General features: G+C 40.1%; 1 protein-coding gene across 1 annotated transcript; it reads right to left on the bottom strand.

The window, feature by feature from the left end:
* Positions 1 to 4,541: 4,541 nt before the first annotated feature.
* Positions 4,542 to 11,314, bottom strand: lpar4 (lysophosphatidic acid receptor 4). The gene is made up of 3 exons (XM_074673690.1): positions 10,976 to 11,314; positions 5,682 to 6,457; positions 4,542 to 5,602 (listed from the first exon to the last, which is right to left on the bottom strand). Exons 2-3 carry the CDS (start codon positions 6,255 to 6,257, stop codon positions 5,114 to 5,116), a joined length of 1,065 nt encoding a protein of 354 aa, XP_074529791.1. The 5' UTR covers positions 6,258 to 6,457; positions 10,976 to 11,314; the 3' UTR covers positions 4,542 to 5,113.
* Between the last annotated feature and the right edge of the window lie 9,717 nt (positions 11,315 to 21,031).

The raw sequence follows: 21,031 nt of genomic DNA, 5'->3' as shown, positions 1-21,031 counted from the left end.
TTGGCTGATTTATTGATAAATCATTGACTTATAGAAACACCTAATAGAACTCTTGGAAATTTTCACATTTGTAGTTATATTGATATAGAAATAGAAATAAAAAATAGAAAATGAAATATTAAAATTGAAAATAGATTATTGTTAAAGTACTGATTTTAATTTTTTTTACTGTAATAAAAAGGTCATCAAAAACTGTGCTTCAAATGCATCATATGTTTTTCATATGCAACTTGCAATTTCGTTGTTGCAATGACAAATAAAGTTCTATTCTATTCTATTCTATTCTATTCTATTCTATTCTATTCTATTCTATTCTATTCTATTCCATATTAGTCTATTCTAGTCTATTCTATCCTTATATACTAGGACTATCAGTTGCCCCTCTGGGGCTTCTTGTGTGTTATTACTAAAGTCAGCAGATAAACTGTGCACAGGTGGCATACATTGTTATTTTCATTTTCAAAAGAAGCAGCTTGTCAGCATAGCTGAGAAATTGAGAACAAAGGTTTCATTCTTCATTCAGATGTTGGCTGTTGTTTCTGGAAAAACAAACTCAGCCCATCAAGCAATTCTCCTTAATGTTTCATTAATTTTCACAGCTTAATGTATGTATGTATGTATGTATGTATGTATGTATAAATGTATGTATGTATGAATGTACGATTAATTAGTTGGTTCATAATTAATCAATCTATTTATTTATTTATTCATTTACTTGGAGGCTTTGACACCTGCAGGTTTGAAACTAGAAACTATAAAAAATACAATGTTACTTTCACTCTGTCTGTAAAGTTTTCCATCCCGCTATTGTTGGTATAAACCACATCCAGATAAAAAACATGTACTCAGTGAGATTGCAGAGAAACTGCTCTCTTTCACTAGTAAGTAAACAGCATGCTGTCATCATGTTAAAAAAAGTATTTGAAGAATATCTCAGCCAACTAGAATATATAAATATTTGTTTCCTTACTACAGATATTTTACTTGACTAAGTTCTGCAACATGTCTCGTGCAGTAATATTCTTTTGCAGAATGTACCTTTTTTTTTCCTTCCTTTTTTCAGAAAGCAAGTGATACAACAGCTCATCAGAAAGGTCTTCCTGAAGGGCTAAAGACCTGAGTAAAAGTGAAAGCACACACACACACACGGTTCTTTGTTCCTTGTTTTATAGCTTATATGATAATGTTTTTTGTTTGTTTTTTGTTGTTGTTTTTTTATGAGTCATCTAAATACAAGAAAGATGCTCTAAAATCTGTCCAAGGAACTGTGCAGTGACCTGCATCAGAACTGTATGATCCTCTCTACCATGTCACCTCACTACATTCTGATTTTCTCTGGGTATAAAAGTATTTGTTCACACATTAATGCAAAAGTAATCAGGTTTTTAATAATCTAGATAGGATGTGTGAGTGTGAAAAATCTGAGGTCATGCAGTGTGTCTGAAGATTGCAGCAGGAAATGTGTTGAAGTAAGACGGAGCGTTTATTCTGCTTATCACCGGAGCATTGCCCTTCCTCCTGCCATCAAGACGACACCACACCCTTCCTCTGTCGACTCCAGAAAGGGAACAGAAAACCTGCGACAGTTTTCTGCTGCTTTACTGTACTTTTGAGTCTTCTGGCGGCAGATGGTGTTTTTCAGTCTGTGGCAGTCAACGGATCTGTGACCCTGGGCTGTAAAGAGCTGTGCAACAGTATGACCCAATACTCAGGTTTAAGGAAGTTCAATGTATGTGAACATTGAAGGAAATATACCAAACTGACATGGGGGATTTGCTACTCTTATCACTGTGGAGTAAAATTATCCAACAGTGTATTCAAAAGTGTTTGTCAATGTTTTAACCTTCAGCTGAAGGTTCATTTTGAGACATTTCACCTGCATCTGAGGTGCTGCAGTTACAAAACATTCAAACAAAAAATGCAAAACTTCAGACATTAAAACATTAAATTATGTTTTCACCAACACTGATGAAGTTTGATGTCTTAAAACATGAAGTAAAATATGATTTAGTCATTAATACTCCATCATCAGCAAAATATGACGCACGACTTTTACCACAAATGTTCAGACTTAGCACAACACAGTGACCACACGCCAGACAGTATTTTCCAAACAGACTCTGAGTATTTACCTTGTGTTTCTTTATCTTCTCTATATCATCAGCGTGGACAGAGAGGAGATGCCAGTGACCATCAGCAGCCACATGCTCCGGCAGCTTCACACCTCTCTGTAAACAGCAGACTGACGCTCTCTCCTCTTCAGACACCTCAGCAGCCAACAGGGTCAGCAGCAGGACTTCCACACTCACTTTTAGCAGCAGAGACAAAACCCTGATGGCGTGTGCAAGTGCACAAATGAGCATGAGATCACCAATAATGTGGTTTTTGTTTGTACTTGCATGAGGTGTGAGCTACTCCCTGGCTCGTCTAGCTCTGGGTACGCGGGGATGAGGGGAAGGGGAAGCTCTGCCCACATGCATGCAAGTGTTTGTCTACTGTGTGCTACGTCACTGAGTCAAAAAAGAAACAAAGATGAACTCTGTATTGAGCATGATTAGAGAGTCAGGTTGTGCTTCAAACTGCAGAACTATGAAGGACTAAGGAAACCGAAAACAAGTCAGACTGTTAGATGAAGAAGTGATAGATGCTCCAGTTTTACAATAAATGTCTGAAAACGACTACAATGTTTTTAAAATGTGATTCAGTCAGTAGTTTAAGCTTGGCTCTAAATATCTCAAATCTGTTTTCATACACGGTGCGGTCTGAGTGAGGTCTCACTCTGCATACTGCAGAGTCCGAAGTTGGGACATAAATATAAGTTTGTCTCTGCTTCCTCTGTCCGGTGCAACACTTCCTGTTTCACATCTGCCAGTTATCAGATCATCACTTCAGTAAGGTTTCTCACCAAGCGTTAATGCTTTCACGATGAAGCAGTTTTATCCAACCTGTCAGTTTTCACACTACTGAACATGTGAGGACACACCTCAACAAAATGACTCAGATAGACATCATTGGGTCCTGTATAAAACTTCCTGTGCATGGTGGGGTTTGACCTGGAAACAGAGGTCACGGTTAGACTTTGGCACATTGTAGTTAATTGCCATTGGAAAGCTTTTTTTTGTTATGGGGTGGTTGGGTGATAAGATTGTTGTTCTACCTGATGGCCACCAGGGGTCAGGAGAGGCTAGTATTTACAGCTTGCTGAGCTGCAGTTTGCAGAATGAAGGGCAGACTGACTCTACAGAAACACATTCAAAGGGTCGAGTGTCTCCTTTTGCTATAAATCAGTTCATTCTTGGCATGAGGCGCCCGACAGATGACAGCTAGCTTATGTGTATTTTCTACAATCCCACTCCTCTTATTTCCTGCTCTGCCGTGTTGCATCAGTCCTCCTCTGGTACTCTTGACCCCAAATGCCTGAACCCATCTACTGCTGTCTGTCTGTCTCTGCTGCTGAATGCAGATGTTTCCATCAATCATCTTTGCGGAGTACATCCCAAATTTGTTTGTTTTTGTTCTTTGTTTTTTTGAAGATAACATGCGTCTATGACTTTGAAAGAGGAAAACAGCTTGGGCAAACAGTATTCCAACCTCTATTTGGTTTTTAGCCGATAGTATGTAAGAATAAAACACATAGGTGACATTGATGCCTGACTTAGCTGCTGTAGCTAGCAATGGGTTATTGAAGGGATATGTGTTAAACAATGACTCCTGTTTCACAACTAACTACAAACAACTGCTCTTTTGTTGAGCAGGTTGTGCTTTGACTGAGTACAGGTTAAATTAATTCATTTTGGATTGAGTAAAAAGGCTGTTAAGCTACAAAAGTTTCCTTCAGTTTGAACTTTCTGCCTAAGTGAATAATGAGAGCTGAAGTCTTTGATTTTTTTTGGATATGAAACTGAAGGAAGTTTGCCCAGAAGTTGGTTTTACCTTGACTTTTCCGTTAACCATGCTGTCCCTGCATGCTTAACAGAGCATGCTTAATTCATCTTCTGATACGATGGTTGAGGCCATTTGAATACAGCCTTCCCAGAAATGAGCAACAAATTCATAAGCACATACAAACAGAGCAATCACCTGGATCTGCTGATATTACTGTTTTTCACTTTGTGCAATGTAACAAGATGATTTGTGGGAATTTAGTCGACAGTGTTCACTTCTACTTTGGACTGTTTGCACATTGCTGAGTGTAAGAGACTTTGAGCAGATCTGCAGTCTAAGGCCAGATTAAGACAGAGAGAGCTCATTCAGAAGCAAACAATGGTCCTTTGCTCCAGTCATAATAAGCATTTGGCCTGTGACACACCACCAGGGCCAAGGTCCTGTACTGGATCAGAGCTGCCCTCCATAAAGAACGCCCTGGCTGCTCTTATAAAACACATGAACAAAAGAAGAAAAATCTTCTCACATCGAGTCATATTAAGAGAATGTGTGGTTCAAAACATGGATCAGAACAGGTTTGAAGGAATAACAGGCACCAGACAGGGGTCAGAAATAATAATGAGATTCAAAACAGACATTTAATGGCCTCAAACTTCAACACGAGACACATTAAACTTGGCAGGTCAGCGGTTTCTGTGTTATAACAACAGAGAGTCTCAACACATTAAAGAGTGTCAAAACATGAATGTCTAAAACGGTGTAATATCCAGTAAAAACAAAAAACTATGGGCTCAATGTGTTACAAAAGTACTAATCAGCATATTTCACCACTGTGGACAGAAATCTGTATCTCATTCACAATCCAGTGCTCCTGTGGGTGCATGTGTGTGTGTGTGTATGTGTGAGTGTGTGTGTTCAGCCTGAGTGAGGATGTGTTGTAGTCTCTTCTGCCTGTCTCTTGACAATAGTCCTGTTGTGTCTGGGTTTTTGGTCCCTGTTTTGTTCTTTCAGAATAAACACACACACAGATACATTCTTCTGCTCTCCAGTGGTGGATTAATCCGTAAAGCCCCGGCCATACCTCAGGACTTACCTCAGGACTTAACTAATCTGCTGAGTTATGTGTTTGTCACATCCAGGACCAAACAGCTGATCGCTTTATTTTTCCAGTTCAGGGCTCTCGTCAAAGCCAACGAGTCCTTCTTCACCTCCCTTATTCCCTGCTGAGTCAGAGCTGACTTTCTGCTGTCTTTGAGTCTTTCCCGTTGCTGGCGAGAGTCTGTGTGTCACTTGGGAGGGCGTTTGCCGTGTCCATATTCTCAGTGTCACTGCGAGGGATACTCTCAGGACGAGAGCCGGGCCCTTTGCCTCCCAGGGTCAAGCTTTTCTGGAAGCTCTCTGAGGTGAAATAGTAGACAACAGGATCCAGGCAGCAGTTGAGGCTGGCCAGGCACAGAGTGATTGGGTAGAGAGTCCGGGCAAAGCGCTCTATGGCGCAGTTAGCCAGAGCCTGGGTCCTCACCAGGGCGTACAGGAAGAGGATAGAGTTATAGGGGACAAAGCAGATGATGAAGATGGCCAAATGGACCAAAATCATCCTCAGGACACGTCTCTTACTGTCACAGCCATGACCTACGGTTACTGGACGCCGCAGAGTCCGCAGAACAAGTGAGGAACATACCAAGTTAGCCAGGAGGGGGATGAGGAAGCCCACGATCTGGAAAACAAACAGGCAGCGTTACAAACAGTTCGCAAATCAGATGTCTCCTTATTACCAGCAGAGTTCCTCCGCTCACCTCAATGAAGATGGTGATCTTGGACAGGTAGGTCTTCCAGGTGCTCTTGGAGAAGCCCTCAAAGCACGTTGTGGCTCTGTTTGTGCTGTTAATGGTAGAGAAGAAGGTCACTGATATTCCTCCTCCCACAATGGTCAGCCACACAGCGGCACACACCAACGCCGCGTTCCTGCGCGTGCGAATGGAGCGTGAGCGGAAAGGGTAGACTATCGCCAGGAAACGGTCGACGCTGATGCAGGTGAGGAAGAGCATGCTGCCGTAGATGTTGGTGATGAAGGCTGTCCCTGAGACCTTACACAGTCCATCTCCAAAAGGCCAGTGGCGGTTCACATTGTAGAAGACTTTGAATGGCAATGTAAACACAAACACTAGATCTGATAGCGCTAAGTTAGTCATAAACATTGTGGTCTCGTTGCGCATCTTCATGCGGAAGCAGAAGACAAAAAGGGCTGCACAGTTGGTGATCAGTCCTAAGACGAAGACCATGCTGTAGACCACCGAGTACAAGTCGTACTTGAAGGAGTCATCAATGCCACAGTCCTCCATTCCGGTCTCATTGAGCACCAGACTTGCCATGGTGACAGATTCAACAAGGAGGAGGCTCCAGAGAAAAGATGGACACCAAGGCTGTCAGGACAGGAGGCAGAAATCAGGTGATCCTGAGCGTCAGCAGGGGCTTCGCCATTCAAGTCCCCTGCAGGTCATTGTGGACGTTTGGACTCACAAAGAGAGGCAGAGACAGTCAGGATGCTCGGCTGCAGCGCCGGTCAGTCATCCTGTGGAGTGAGAGGAAGAGCACATGGTCACTTCCTCACTATAAAAGCTGCAGAAGAAGAAGAAACAAACAACTTTAGCTCTACATAAGAGGCAGCATATAGAGTTAGTGACAAATACACGCTCAGTTTAACACATTAGTCTGTTTTTATGATTTCATACCATGTGGCGTGCTATAGAGGTCATTTTAAACATTTATGTCTGGGTCGTAGGATGTTTAGAACGCAGCTATGTCAGCATATTTTAAGAACACTTCCTCCCTCGTTTCACAACAATGAGACAATAAACACTTTATGAAGAGTGACATCAACACACAGGAAGCATCAGTTACACCCACCTCTGAAGTCATGTCCAGCATTACTCTGACAACATATACCTACGTGTCCGTCATACTTCAGAGTGGTTATGAAAAATGTTGGCTCTGTTTTGTGGATTTTATTTTGTTTATCTAACTAATAAAGTCTGACTGTCCACAGGTTGTCCGTCATTACTGCTGTGAGAGGTTAACAGCGACCAGACACAGAGACAGATTCAGTAAATAAGTGTTAAAAAAACATACTTCAGAGACACCGATAACTAAATTATCATCAAAAAATTAAATCAAATCTTTGGCGGAAAGTTTTTAAAACTGAGTCCAAACTGGAAGAAAACAAAGAGAAGAGTGAAAGTGGTGCGGCTCCCACAGCACAGAGCGGTGTTATCAAGAAAACAACAGCTCTGTTGTTAAACTGGAACAATTAAACGGATCACTGTAAGACACAATGTGTCGGGATTTTTTTTTTTTAACTTTTTATTATGTTATTCTGTTTTTTTCCGGTCCCTGATGTCAGGACAGGAAGTAGATTGTTAAAAAAATGTGATGAATTTGTGAAGCACTTCCTTTGTTATCATTATCTCAGTGTTTGAACACTCTTGGTATTTCACAATAAATTTATCCAGCATTAAAGCTGCAGTTAGAAACTTTGAGTACAGGTTCATTATGACAAGAGGTTTTTATTGCATTGTTAATCTTGTCCTGCTTCTTTTAACAGTCAAATGTGTCTCTGTGTCTTCAACATACAACAGGTTGTCTGGTTTGACACTTACCACTCACAGTGGTTTCATGCACTGAAGAATTATAAGTTGGAAACTGTTAGTCTTGTTGGTGATGACCTCTTTTGCAATCATGGCTCTCAATCTGTTACAAGATCAGTAAAACAAAAATGCTCATGAGTGCTTTAATACTTGGGAAGTAAAGCTTTATGAGCTACACTGCTGTGATTACCGAGTTTGAGTGCAATTTAAAGAGGAAATCTTTTTTCATGCTCCTGGGGAAAAAACTGAGGGACAGGCAGTGAATATATATTGAGTCCTTTTATGCTCACATCTTTTTTATTATTATTTGTTAAACAAATAGCACATGAGTGGGAGAGTTGTTGGTTTGTGTGGTCAAAGATCTCAGCATCAAGCTTCTGTTGCACTAATAAAAACCACACTGCAAGTCTTTTTGCACCTAGCATGCAGGTAAACACAACTTCATTTCACACACTGTTAATGCTCTGTTGTGAATAAACATTGTATATATATATATATATATATATATATATATATATATATATATATATATATATATATATATATATATATATATATATATATATATATGAGCAGAAATGCCAAACAAGGTTATAATAGTTAACTAAAACGAAACTAAATCCGAAAACTAAAATGTAAAATACATTGCAGTTAACTCAAACTAATAAAAACTAGAAAAGAAAAGAAAAATGATAATTAAACTAAAACTGTATCTTGTGTTCACAAAACTAACTGAAACTAACTAAAATGATAAACAAAATTACCTCAGTTATAGTTTTTGAAAATATTAATAGCCTTTAGGATTTAAATTAATCAGACTCTTTTTCCCAACCAATTTTACGACAGTTTTCAGCAGTTGTCAGTGCCGTACAGCACCATCATAGCGGCGTACGGGGACGTGCTTGTTTACTGCACTGACTGGCTGTGTGCTGTGCTGCCACGAAACGTAGTGGAGCAATGAATTAGAGCATCTGTAATAGTTTAATTGTTACAAAGTCCAAGTTTTTATTGTATTTGTGTCTGCCTTTATTGTTACACAGTCCAAGTTTTTATTTATTGAAGCTCATTTTATATATTTATTTTTAATTAATGTTTATATTATTTTTAAGTAATTTATGTCAACATTATTTTATATAATTTATGCTTATATTTTTTATACTAAGTTTATTTTATTTTCTTGTGTTGAAGGCAGCAGCCAACAGTTCAGTATCAGCATTGACTGATCAGTGAGCACTATGTTGGACTTGAAAATAAACAGTATTAAAAAATATCAACTCTGACCTTTTTGAATCCTGCACCTGGTTAATAAGGTTTGAAAAAACTAAAACTAAACTAAAACTAAAACTAAGCCTTGTTGCAAAAATCAAAACTAAATAAAAACTAGAATACCTGCTCTAAAACTAATTAAAACTAAGCTGTAATGGAAAATAAAATGTCAAAACTAACTAAAACTAAACTATAATGAAAAATTCAAAACTATTATAACCTTGTTGTCAAGTGCCTTATGGGTATTGTAGGACTGAGCTTCAGGGCTTGATCCTTATCGAGGATAACAACAACAGGTCAAATCAGGCTCTGCTGTCCTGGTTTTAAACAATTTAATAATTTCTTTACTTTCAAATCTCCTGACCTTATAGGAGGTAAGATCTAAATCCCTGCAGTGCTGGGTCCAACCAGCCGAAGTCGCCTTATCGCGTGTTACGCAACAGAGCTGAGGAGGCAGTGAGGTGGTCCACCGCTGGCACATGGTGAGTAAAAACTCTGAGTGTTTCTGGATGAGATTCATTCTGACTTTTCACCACACACACACACACACACACACACACACACACACACACACACACACACACACACACACACACAGATAAACAAAGGGAAGACTCTGTGTGTAAGCAGTCCATCAGCCCTGTCCTGTGCCAGCTGCAGTGTGACATCTTTACTGCGTTTTCACACGCCTCCCAGGAGGCCTTAACCAGAACTCACAATGCCCTCACTGTACCCGTCTGCTCCAAACACACACTTACATATGCACAAGTCTCCACACGTGCATACACAAGCAGGGCCGGCCAAAACTTACATGTGCCAATCTTTGCACACACACACATCCACATACACACATACACACACTAGGGTTCTGTGTTTCGTGGCTCAGTCCCAGGACCGCTGACGGTGCCGGCTTCATATTCAGCTGATGTTGTTCCTGCAGGGAGCCCAGTCTATAGAACATTGAGCTTGGCTGCAAAAGAGTTTATGTTTGAAAAACACAACACTCGCCTCTACTCCTCCAAGAAGCAGAGATGGAGTTGGTTTAATTGTGAATTCTTAGAAGTCCTCCTGATGGATTTCACTTCCTTGTGTTTGTGTATATGTGTGTGTGTATCAACATGTGTGTGTGTAGTTCTCATTTACAGGTCGTGGACAGCTGCACAGTTAAAGGGCCTCCCCCCGCAGTCTGTGACTGTGACAGAAACAGGCCTCTGGGACCTGCTGATCTGAAAGGATCAAGTTCAGGCTCAGCTCACATCCAGCTGTTCCTTTCTCTCACATGCAAGGAGGACGAGGGCCCTGAGGTTTAAAGGTGGAGGACGACCAGGCTCACAGCGAACATCTTCAGCGACTACAGCAAGAAGGAGCTCAGTGGCATCACTGTTCGATATTCAACCAGCATTTGAAGCCCTAAAATAATCACTTGGTTTATAATGCTCAGTCTTTTTGTATGATTGAGCTTCATCAGAATAATCATTCATTAATTTTAGTTCTAGAGTATTTTCTTCTTTGCTCAGTCGTCTTTGGTTGTAGTTTCACTACATTTTGATTTTGAAGTTCTTGTACAATAATTTATGCAGTTTGAACATGAAAATTAAAAAAATGAAGGATCTGAAAATATTTCCGATCCAAATGCTGATCAATAAACACATCAAGTAATTAGATTGCTGTCATGTAGCTGTTTTGGAGAACATAAAGTGCAACTTTGGCTGTCAGTGTGAAGAAAAATAAGGAGCTTTGTGGATTTGGATCAAATCAACATCATATTTATAAGGCCATACAACTAGTTTTTTGTATTTTGGTGTTAATGACAAGTTATCACTGACTGCCTCAGTCTCTGACCTAACAGATAACCTGCACGTTAAAGAAGCACACTTTTGTGAGTGCTCAGTGTTTGTTATCTGCACGTCGCATTTTGAACTCTTTTCTATGAAGACACATTATTATTCGAATAAATGGCGTTAGTCTTGTATGTCTACTGATTCACCTCACAAGAAAGTAGTTATCACAGTTATAATATAATGTGAGTTTTTCACGACTTGACTTAACATTTTGTCAACTTTTCCGAATTGCATCGTAAAGACACTTATACTAACAGGAGCGTAAGATTCACACAAGTTGTTTTCCAAACTTGAGGGGGAAAAAGTGTTTTTGTCAGAGGACAATAAGAGTGAACTTACTGGCAGCTGAATGGATGGTGACAGCTCACCTCCCGGTCACTGGTGTTTGTCAGTCTGGCAGCGGCGCAGCTGTCAAAAGAAAGACTCCATACTTTCTCTGCAGATTGTTCCTCCACAGCTCAGAGTGAGGGGGCTCAACCTCTTCACTGATACCATGAAGTCGCTTTTAATCAAGAAACTTGCGACAGCTACTCTGGTTAGTTCGCCAATTAGTCCTGACTGCTCGCTCCGTCCGCCCGCTGGATATGGGACCTCATCACAGCCAGCGCGCGGAGCGGAGCTGTTTGTGCGCGTGCGTCTGTCACCGCGCGTGACATGAGTTGCCTGCACAGGAAAACCAGCAACGAGACAATAGCACCTCGACTGAGCTGAGGATGGAGGGTGAGGGGGAGTGCGAACAGGGGACTGTAGAGGAGGAGGGAAGGACACAGGGAGGGGGCTGGTGTCATCGAGTGGGGAGGTCGCAGCTTATTAGCGCCAGGGTCAAACTGAACTGCTGCATGCTCCGTGTTTACGCCATGCTACCGAGTATCAAAGCCATAAACCCCTCTATGCTTTCTAATCAAGGTGGGATTACGGTCTACTAGACTTCCTGTAATTTTTTTTCCTGAATCTTTACTTTTTATTTATTTATTTAGGCCTATTTTATTTTATTTTTTAAATGATTAATTTTACATACTCCTTATGAATAAAAATAAAGGTTTAAATCTCTGTCTCCACAAAAGAAAAAAAAGGGGGGGGGCAACATTCATGGAACAAGTTTCAAAATAAAGAGGAAAGAAGTTATTGAGTTCATTTATTTATTTATTTATTTATTTATTTATTTATTTATTTATTTATTTATTTATTAACCTCTGTTAAACCAGGAAGTCCCAATGAGATTACAAACCTTTTTCAAAAGAGTCCTTGCCAAGTTAGCACCCATACAAAGTCAAACGCAATATAAAAACAGGTGCAAATACATGACACATGAATAAACAATAAAGCATTACATTGTTAAAATAATAAAACAGAGTAAAACTATTTAAAGAAAGTGACTTCTCAAGAAAAACAGTGACATTTACCATTCACTTTAAAATCATTAAAGGGTATGAGCGTTCTTAATCTGAGGGAATACTGAGACAATAGAGAGCAGGTTGCTGAGGCATTCTGGGAGTTTACCCAGCAGAGCTATATAGATAGATGAACACATGCCAGTGTTGTCTATGAAAGCTTATTGATGTCCAACCGGCCAGATCATGAAGAAAGCTGAGAATTTGAAATGAAAATCAGAGAAAATTGATACATGAATTGAGTCTCTTTAAGGTGCAGGAGGCTGCATGCAGTATGTCACCATCACAGATTGAAAAGTGGCTTCCACAGAGAATGTGATGCATGGTTTATTCTCTGAGTAAAAGTTGAAAGCAGGTTGCACATTTCAAATTGTTTTGCAGGAATGCTACAATAAAAATTCCCAGGGTGGCTTGTTCTGCTTCATTGTTGCTTAATTTTAACAAAGAGGAAACTTTCATAATGACATATAACAAGAAAGTAAGACCACCTGTTGAGCTCTTTTCGACTGTAGGTGTGTAACATGCATACCTCAGCTCACCACAGACAGGAAATGGTAACGTATTTTAAAATGGGTACATGTACGTGATGTGTCACGCCATCCCTGGTTTTATTTTTTATCCGCTGTTTTTCCTGGTACAGAGAAACACACTCTGTAATGTTTGTGTAAATGCCTTTTACAACAACTTTTTTGTTTTTAGTGTTCTTATAAAGTTTGTGTTGATTAGATAACCGACCCTCCCAGGAGACTGAAGTGAGCAGACTTTTATTAGACAGTAGGATCGTGCCAACTATTTATAATCTTTAACTACTGATGTGCTAAAAAGGGAGAACATTATTATTTAAGAGTAACAAAGGGGTTCCACCTTTGGAGTCCCATTATCAGCTAACAATACCAGTACTGGTGATGTGTAACAATCCAAAATAACAGCAAGGCTATTTTGGCTGATCAAAGTCCTGCCACACCATTGTTACAATACAATCTTCATGTCTGAGGCTACCAAAGAGTTATTTTTAGCCAGGTGACAGGGAGGTGTTGGACAGGTTCCCATTGTGTTCGGGCTGGCATGGGGCAGGGTGAGTGTGTGTGGGTGTGTGAGCGATAGAGAGAGGCCCTTGACAGAAGGGAAGTGGTCTTTGAGGGTAGCGTCTGGCAGGCTGTCCACTCCACAATAGCAGCAGGGAGGACAGGACATCCTGCTTACTGCTTAAGATGAACTCACACACACATACACACACACATACACACACACACTTGCATAAATGCAATTCCTTGAACACCACTGTCTTTAATCTCTTGATGGTGGTGTTGTTGATAAAAACATGTTTCCTTGATGCTGGTTTCATAACATTATTTCCCTTCTCTTAGTCAGCTTAAATATGGCATTGTTACATTTGTTGGCAACTCTCTTATCTTCTCACTGAGCTTTTTACTGAGAAGAAGACACAATTGTTGCAGTTCTGACTCAGTGGGCCATTTAAAGGACAATGTTGCTTGAAGTTAATTTTGAGATAACAATACTAGGAATCCCGTAGCCTATGCCCTGCTGGATCTTATGACATGGATCAAGATCCTGTAATAGTCCCCATCCTCTCTTCTTCTAGTTTGAGCCTCTGAGCTCCAACATGTTTAAGAAGTCCTTTATCCCAAGATGATAAACATCCTCAGCCTTATAAAGAGAGATGAGATCTATTCCCTGTATAATTTTGATGCTCTGCTTTTCTGTTATACTGACTGCATGAATGTTATTGTGCCCACATTTTGAAGCTAAAGGGCCAAAGACAAATTCTCTTCGTGGTGGACAATATTTTAAGTCTACTGACTTCAAGTTAGATCAGCTGACTGTGGTGGTCAGCATCAGCATCTTACAGAGTTGGATATCTCTTAGCACAATTTTCAACCATTATTACTAGAAGGCATAACAAAATATGACAAGTCTTACTCACCAGGGGTTTTTTATCTGCTTTTACCAAAGTTTAGACACTGCTGAAAGTGTTTAAAATAATGAGCTGCTTCCAGTGCTGCTTGGTTTAGAGTGAGCTTTAATCCAGAGTTTGTGAGTTAGTTACTGGGTCTGCAACACAAACAAAATAAAAGAAAACAGAAAAGAAAAGAAAAGAAAAGAAAAGAAAAGAAAAGAAAAGAAAAGAAAACGATCTGAAAGCCTTCAGAAATTTGAATAAACCTTTCCGCTGGTGAAGTAAACACAGAAGTTTTCATAGTTCTCACAGCCCTCCTGCTTGTATTGCCAGATCAGATGCTTGAGCATTTGTAATGGGCTTATGTGGTCGGTTGTGTAAGGTAGCTATCAGGATATAAAGGCAGGAATTTTTCAAGAGTCACCCTTTGAACCAGAAGATCCCTTATTGAGGGACGTTGACATCACTTGGCGAACACAGCATGAAATGATTACGAAATATAGCGATGTTACACATCAAATGAACAAGCAGAACCCTAAAAGACTGTATAAACCTATTTTTTACACACCAAAACCACAACTCAAATAACTACATAAATCATCTCAAACCCCTTACAGCTCCACTGTGTCAATCCACTCGCCACATTTCTGGCTGCACTGCTACACAAAGAAAAAAAACAGAATCAACACCTCAGATGAAAGCAGAGACTCAACAGATTTCAGTGACATAAGCCAAATCACTCTGCTCCAAAGAGTCAGAGACAGAGGCCAAATGTTTACAAACACAAAAAGAGCTTCACTGAAAAAAAGCTGTAACATTTCTATATCTATGCATGAGAATTTATGACTTTTTAAGATATCATCAAAAACTGTTGTGAGGTTGTTATGCACTGGTTTGGCAGAGCACCAGAGGACCAGGTGTAAAATTCACAGTCTGCTGCCGATATTACATAACCGTGTCTGACAAAGCCATTGTTTTGACTGTTGAAGGTTGCCTGTGATGTCTTGGCAGTGAAAAGCTTGGGCCAAGAAATAAAACAAAACCAATGCAAAGGCCGGGGCCACCATTTGTTTTGATACTGAGGGCTACTTCAAGGGTACTGAGTGGTACAAGGAGCTACCCATTAGATACAAACTGCCTGAATAACAAACTTGCACTAATCACTTATTGGTAAAAGTCATAATTTAAAAAAATATTAATACAATAAGAGACTTTCTGATCATGTTTACGTTAATTATTACTGACCATGATTTTTTACAATGCTGGCTGGAAACACACACACACACACTTACACACACACACACACACACACACACACACACACACACACACACACACACACACACACACACACAAATATATATATATATATATATATATATATATATATATATATATATATATATATATATATATATATATATATATATATATATATATATATATATATAAACATGCAACATTATTTCAGGTAACCGTTCAAACATCTGAAAGCCAGAGGCATTACATCTCTGAAAATCTTGTCAATATTTTTCTTGGTGGTAGAAATGAGCACATTTGTAGCATTTTGTTTAAGAACACACCTGTTATACTTTGTTTTAATTATCACTAACAGTATTTTGGAAATCATTAACTGCCATGTCTTCAAATTACACTTCATAAGTCACATGTTTGACAAATTCATGAACACTGTCTCACAAATATACAAGTTATCCCTTTTGTAACATAGAAAAATCAACTCTTTTACATTTTAGAATGAAAGCTAGCTTTCCAGCACATCTGCGCCCACCTCAGTAAAGAGTCACATGGGGTTTGACCATAGGTTTTGACAAGCTCATCAAACTTTGACTCCAGACAAAGTCAGAGTTCATTAACACATTAAACAGTTTTGTTTTCAAAAGTTTATGATAAGTATTTTTATTTTAAAATTTGCATTAATAAAAGTGTTTTTGATTAAAAACAAACAGCAACTAAAATTTTTAGAAGAAGCTTTAAAGGTCCCATATTATGCTCCTTTTCTGCAGTTTAATATGGATCATTGATGTCTTCATGAAATGGTAGTAACATGTTTTGGTCCAAAAAGCCAATAAATCAAGCACAGCAGCATTGTTTACAGGCTCTCATAGCCCCTCTGTTCAGAACGCTCTGATTTAGTGGGCGTGACCTTCATATGTAAATGAGACACCGTTGATACCTCCCCTCTCTTCCACGTCACTGACAGCGGCACCACGGGCTCCGAGTGCACAATGTTTAGAAAACAGCAAAGCTCGTTTATCGTAACATTACAGGCTAAAATAACAGGCTAACCGCAGCTAAAGTTAGCATCCTGAAGCTAACACAGAGACAGGGGGGACACTGAGGAAAAGCTCTTACATCTGCTCCACAGCACACAGCATTTAAAATACTCACATTTCCAGGGTCCGAGGTTTGTTGGTGGATGGTTGGTTATGCGCCTGGATTCAGGACCAGTCTATTCGCTAGCCCTCTGTTGTACTGTTCAAAGTTGGAAAAGCAGTCGGCCGTGAAGTGACTAGCCCACACATGCACAGTTTTACTGAGTGTAGCTGGAACATTTCCTTGATAAATGAACTCTAGCCGCTTAGACTTGTCTTCTTCAGAGATGGGAAGCTTGTGCATGGAACTATGTGGCTGTTTACAGCCCAAAACAGCCACAATCCTCTCCCCGCTGCTGGAGAGATTTCTCTCCAGATGTGGGGGGAGTAGTGGGCGGATAGGGGGTTCGGGGGGTATCTGCCCCAGTGGACTAGTCAGGTGTCAGACTTGCTCCTGATTGGTCAAAAAAGGGACTTTCTGACGTCGGCAAACCCCGTAAATTCCTAACAGCTCCTTTTAGGTCATGATTTTACATTCACAAGCACTAATAAATACAGGTTTTGTCATTAAATATCACATTTTGTGGGCTGGGAGGAAAGCCAAAGACCCACAAATTTCACTAAGAGACTTAATAAAGTGATTTTTGCACAATATGGGACCTTTAATGCTTTTTCAGGACATGCCTCAGGGGCACCTCATGTGGTCGCTGTGGGGAACCAGGTGTTAATGGGCACTGTGTAGGCTACGCCTGATATAAGGTTTGGTTGCAGAAAAACCTAGTCCACACGCACACACACACACACACACACGCACACACACGCACACACACACACACACGCACACACACACTGAGAGTCTTTCCTCCCTATTCTCTGTGTTTGGTAACGGTAACTAAGCTGTGCTTGTCCGGCCAAGCCTTTGTGAGTCACACCAACCAGAACAAAGACCCCATTACTACACCAACCCCCCATGCCCCCTCCACCTCCTCTTCCTCCCTGCCTCCCTCCACCTCCTCTCCTCCTCGACCGCTCCGTCCTGCTCTCCTTTAAAGCGATGATGAGTGTATTTCCTTTGCTCTCCTCCCCTTGCCTCCGTCCATCCTCTCATTCATTGGCTCCAGGAGAGTTTAGGGGCAGCCCTGTCGTGCCATACATACCTCGGCCCTGACAACAGAGCTGGACAAAGGCAGCGATGCAGTACAACCCAGGAGACTGGAGCTCTGTAGGCTTTATGGACTGATTTTAACATGGCTGCAGTGGGACGGGAAGTCCTCTGTGTTCATGTGTCTTCGTCTATAGCTGACCTTAGACTCTGGGGCCAGTGGTTAGTTTTGACCTGATTAGAGACCAGCTGTCGGCAGCAGACCAGAGCAGATCAATGCTGCAGGCTGTGACCGAGACCACAGAGTGAGACCTCAGACTTTCTGCAGCTACAGCCAGAGATTGAGCTGTGGCTGTTTATCCCACAGCACTGATAGGTGCAGCATGAGCAGTCATGGGTGAGCACTCATTCTCTGGGGAGACGAGGCAGACAGGCTGACCAGACTGACCCCAGACTGTGCAGACAGAGCTAGCTGTTGCTATCTTGATATAATGGGCTGATGTACTTTGCTTCAGGGTACACCCAGGAAGGAGCTGCCTGCCAGAGATCTGATCAGTTCATTTCCAAACATGGCCTTCTTGGAAAGGTTTGTGATATTGAAACTTTCAAGCACAAGACATCACAAAGTGCTCTACATCAGATATGAACGCATTAAGAAAAGAAACTTAACACATGACCTGGAGCTCAGAGAGTAAAACACGTTCAATTCAATAAGGTCCAAAAATTGAGTTAGGATGTGAATAAATTGGCCAATATTTGAACTATAAAAGCCTGTGGCAAAAACAAAATACTGGCTTTGAAAGAGCCAGAGCCGATTAGACCTCAAGTTTAATGAGATAAATTTTTAAAAAGTCCTGTGAAGTGATCCTCTCTCCTGGTTCTGGTGAGGACTTTCTTGCTTCAGATACAGCTCTTACTTCCACAAATAAATCTTCTTTTTCATTTACCCCCATAAAGTTAGTGTGCTGTGATTGTTTTTTGATCAAATTAAACTAAAACCATCTTGATGTAAACAACACTAAAGAGAAAAGGTTCAGCCTATGAGTGCACAGAGAAAAAGCTATTGTTTGGGCATATAATGATGAATCACAATAACTGACCTTTATTTCTCCTTCCTTATCACCCAAACAGTGACTCCTCTTTATTTTCAGCTGATGTATTTTGATCGTGAGAAAAGTATCAGTTAAGTTTGGTCCATGAGTCACTGGTTTGCTCATTGTACACAGATTTCTTGCTGATTAAGGTAACTTGGTGATGCTCTTATCAATAGGGTAAAATGTATTCCCTGATTATAGTTATGATAGACTTTGTTGAAGAAAGATATTAATAAAAGTGGCCCACTTAGTGCACCTTTGAGCTCAGAACAAATAAGCACCGAAGAGATGTCATATTTTGTGGACAGATGAAAGAATAAGGAGAGGGTATTTATATGATTCAGAGCTTTAACTGAATTAAGTCAAGCTCCAGTATTGGTAACATAACAACCAACAAATAAAGAACCTAAGTGTCCTGGGTTTCAAAAAGGAAACACTAAGTTAACAGGTCGGATAATAAGATGATACATCAATGTATAAAAGTTTCTATAAAGCAGCATCATCAGGAATGGAAATATGAAGCCAAATGTGTCTGAGACAGCAGTTTATTGAGTGTTTACATGACGCTGGATGCAGAAGCCCCAAAAACCACCATCCTGAAAAGCTATCCATAAAATAAACCTATTCAGAGCCCATCAGAGAAATTATTTGAACGACCATCAGCTCACTTTTTTAAAGGCACATGCTGTACATGGTGAACTTTCTTTTAACTCAGTGTTTAACTTTTTCCTTGACAGAGACACAGCTGACCTGACTGACTGACAGGTGGACACACCAAAGCTGTTAGTGAAGATGCTAAAAGCCCTCTCAAGGCAGATGTTGCAGATTTGCAACAGCCAATTGCTTGTTACCTAATTACCCCGCATCCACATTTTATGAGCCTTTTTTTTTTTTTTAGAAGTACCACAGCAGAACTTAGTTGTGCATTAGCAACAAACAGTTTCCCACTATCCCACCAATTGGCAGAGCTTTGTCACTTCCAACATTGCTGCCTCCTTGGTTTCACGGAAACAAATTTTCAAGGCATCAATTTCATGTAAGTTTTACTACCAACCTCCATTAATTTGAAACCAAAACTATATAAGATGAATCCTGAATATATAGATACAGCACGCCCCAATAAGTATATTTTATCTCTGGGTTTTTCCCTAGGGGTAGTTTTGTTTCAATGTTGCAGCATCCCAGAATGCATTGCATGTGAAGGTCTCTCTCAAAAAAAGTCATAATTGAATATAACTATCCCATATGATATTTTGTTACTAAAACTTAATTTGAACCAGAAAGGGCTGATGGCCCTCCTCAATGAAATCATTCACGTGACACTTGACTGACAGGAGTTAGGACTAGTCAGAGAGTTTGCATGTTCTCCCACAGTCCAAAAACATGCTCATCAGATAAATTCATCAATCTAAATTGTGCGTGAGACTCTAAATGTTACCTGGTTATCTGTCTTTGTGTCAGCCCTGTGATTGACTGGTGACCAGTCCAGGGTGTTCCCCACTTCTCCCCCTCAGTCAGGTGGGATCGGCTCCAGCCACTCATGACCCTTCAGAGAATAAGTTAGCAGAAAATTAATGTATGATGTCATGAGACTACGCAAACATACTATACAGTCTATAGTTTGTAGAAATAGTCCTTTCCTGTTAGTTTCTGTAATCAAAATGTGAAAAAAGGCTCTGCACACAAGTAATCAAAGAAGGCACAGTTTCAAGACTACAGAAAGAACTAAGGTCCAAAAAAACTAACACTAGTTAAAGGCAAGCGACATACTCCAGTCTGAGATTATGAAGTTGATGCAGAAAAGTTAAAAACTACACTCTTCGAGATTCTGTTATGGGCTGGAACTCAACCACCGAACCAAAAAGCCAAAATAAACTACATTAAACCCTGGTTGAAAAACTGCTTTGGTCTGAATTGCTGAATTCTCTACCAGCCCTCACTGTACTGTGGTTGATTTTTATAAAATAATTATTTTCAAAGTTATATATGTATGAGTATAGTTTGAGAAAGGGTATGTTAGAGTCCAGTATATAACAAAAAAAATGTAACAACTACCTGAAATGGATAAAGAAAAAAAATTTGACTGACAGGTGCCTTCTTACCTCATCCTAGCTCCTACTGGGTTCTGCATTTCTAATATGGCCCCCGTTTATGTTAGGTCTCAAAACTGAATCAAAAAAAATGGGCAACTTCATGTACATCATGATTTATTATACTGTCTATTGTCAAAACACTCACAAAGGCAACTGAGGGAAACATTGTAATGACATATAACAAATTCAAGAAGCAAAATGTTGCTCATAACCATAGGATGTAACAGTTTTGGGGGTAAAATAATTAATTTCTTGCAACACTGAGATAAATTAGATGCATCTGAACACTTGGGCTGGCAGCAGCTTGGTCCTGTTTGTATTTTACATTGTCTTAGAAACAATTGAAGACAAGTCGACTTTGCAAGTGCACACATTAAAATGCACGGTGGCTTCATTCCATTTAGCTACTCTGGTCCTGGTATCGCCATCCTGATGTTAAGACTTTGGTGGACAGATAAATGGAA

Source organism: Halichoeres trimaculatus, unplaced genomic scaffold (genome assembly GCF_033239565.1).
Source record: "Halichoeres trimaculatus isolate MK-OKI-2021-1 unplaced genomic scaffold, fHalTri1.1 fHalTri1_scaffold_7, whole genome shotgun sequence".
Classification (NCBI taxonomy): domain Eukaryota; kingdom Metazoa; phylum Chordata; class Actinopteri; order Labriformes; family Labridae; genus Halichoeres; species Halichoeres trimaculatus.
This window is presented reverse-complemented; position numbering and strand designations above follow the sequence as displayed.

Excerpts from the sequence above, each read along its gene's own strand:
- lpar4 (XM_074673690.1), bottom strand. The coding sequence starts at position 6,257 with ATGGCAAGTCTGGTGCTCAATGAGACCGGAATGGAGGACTGTGGCATT. Across the intron at positions 5,603-5,681 it reads AGATCACCATCTTCATTGAG|ATCGTGGGCTTCCTCATCCC; the intron begins GTGAGCGGAGGA and ends TTTGTTTTCCAG.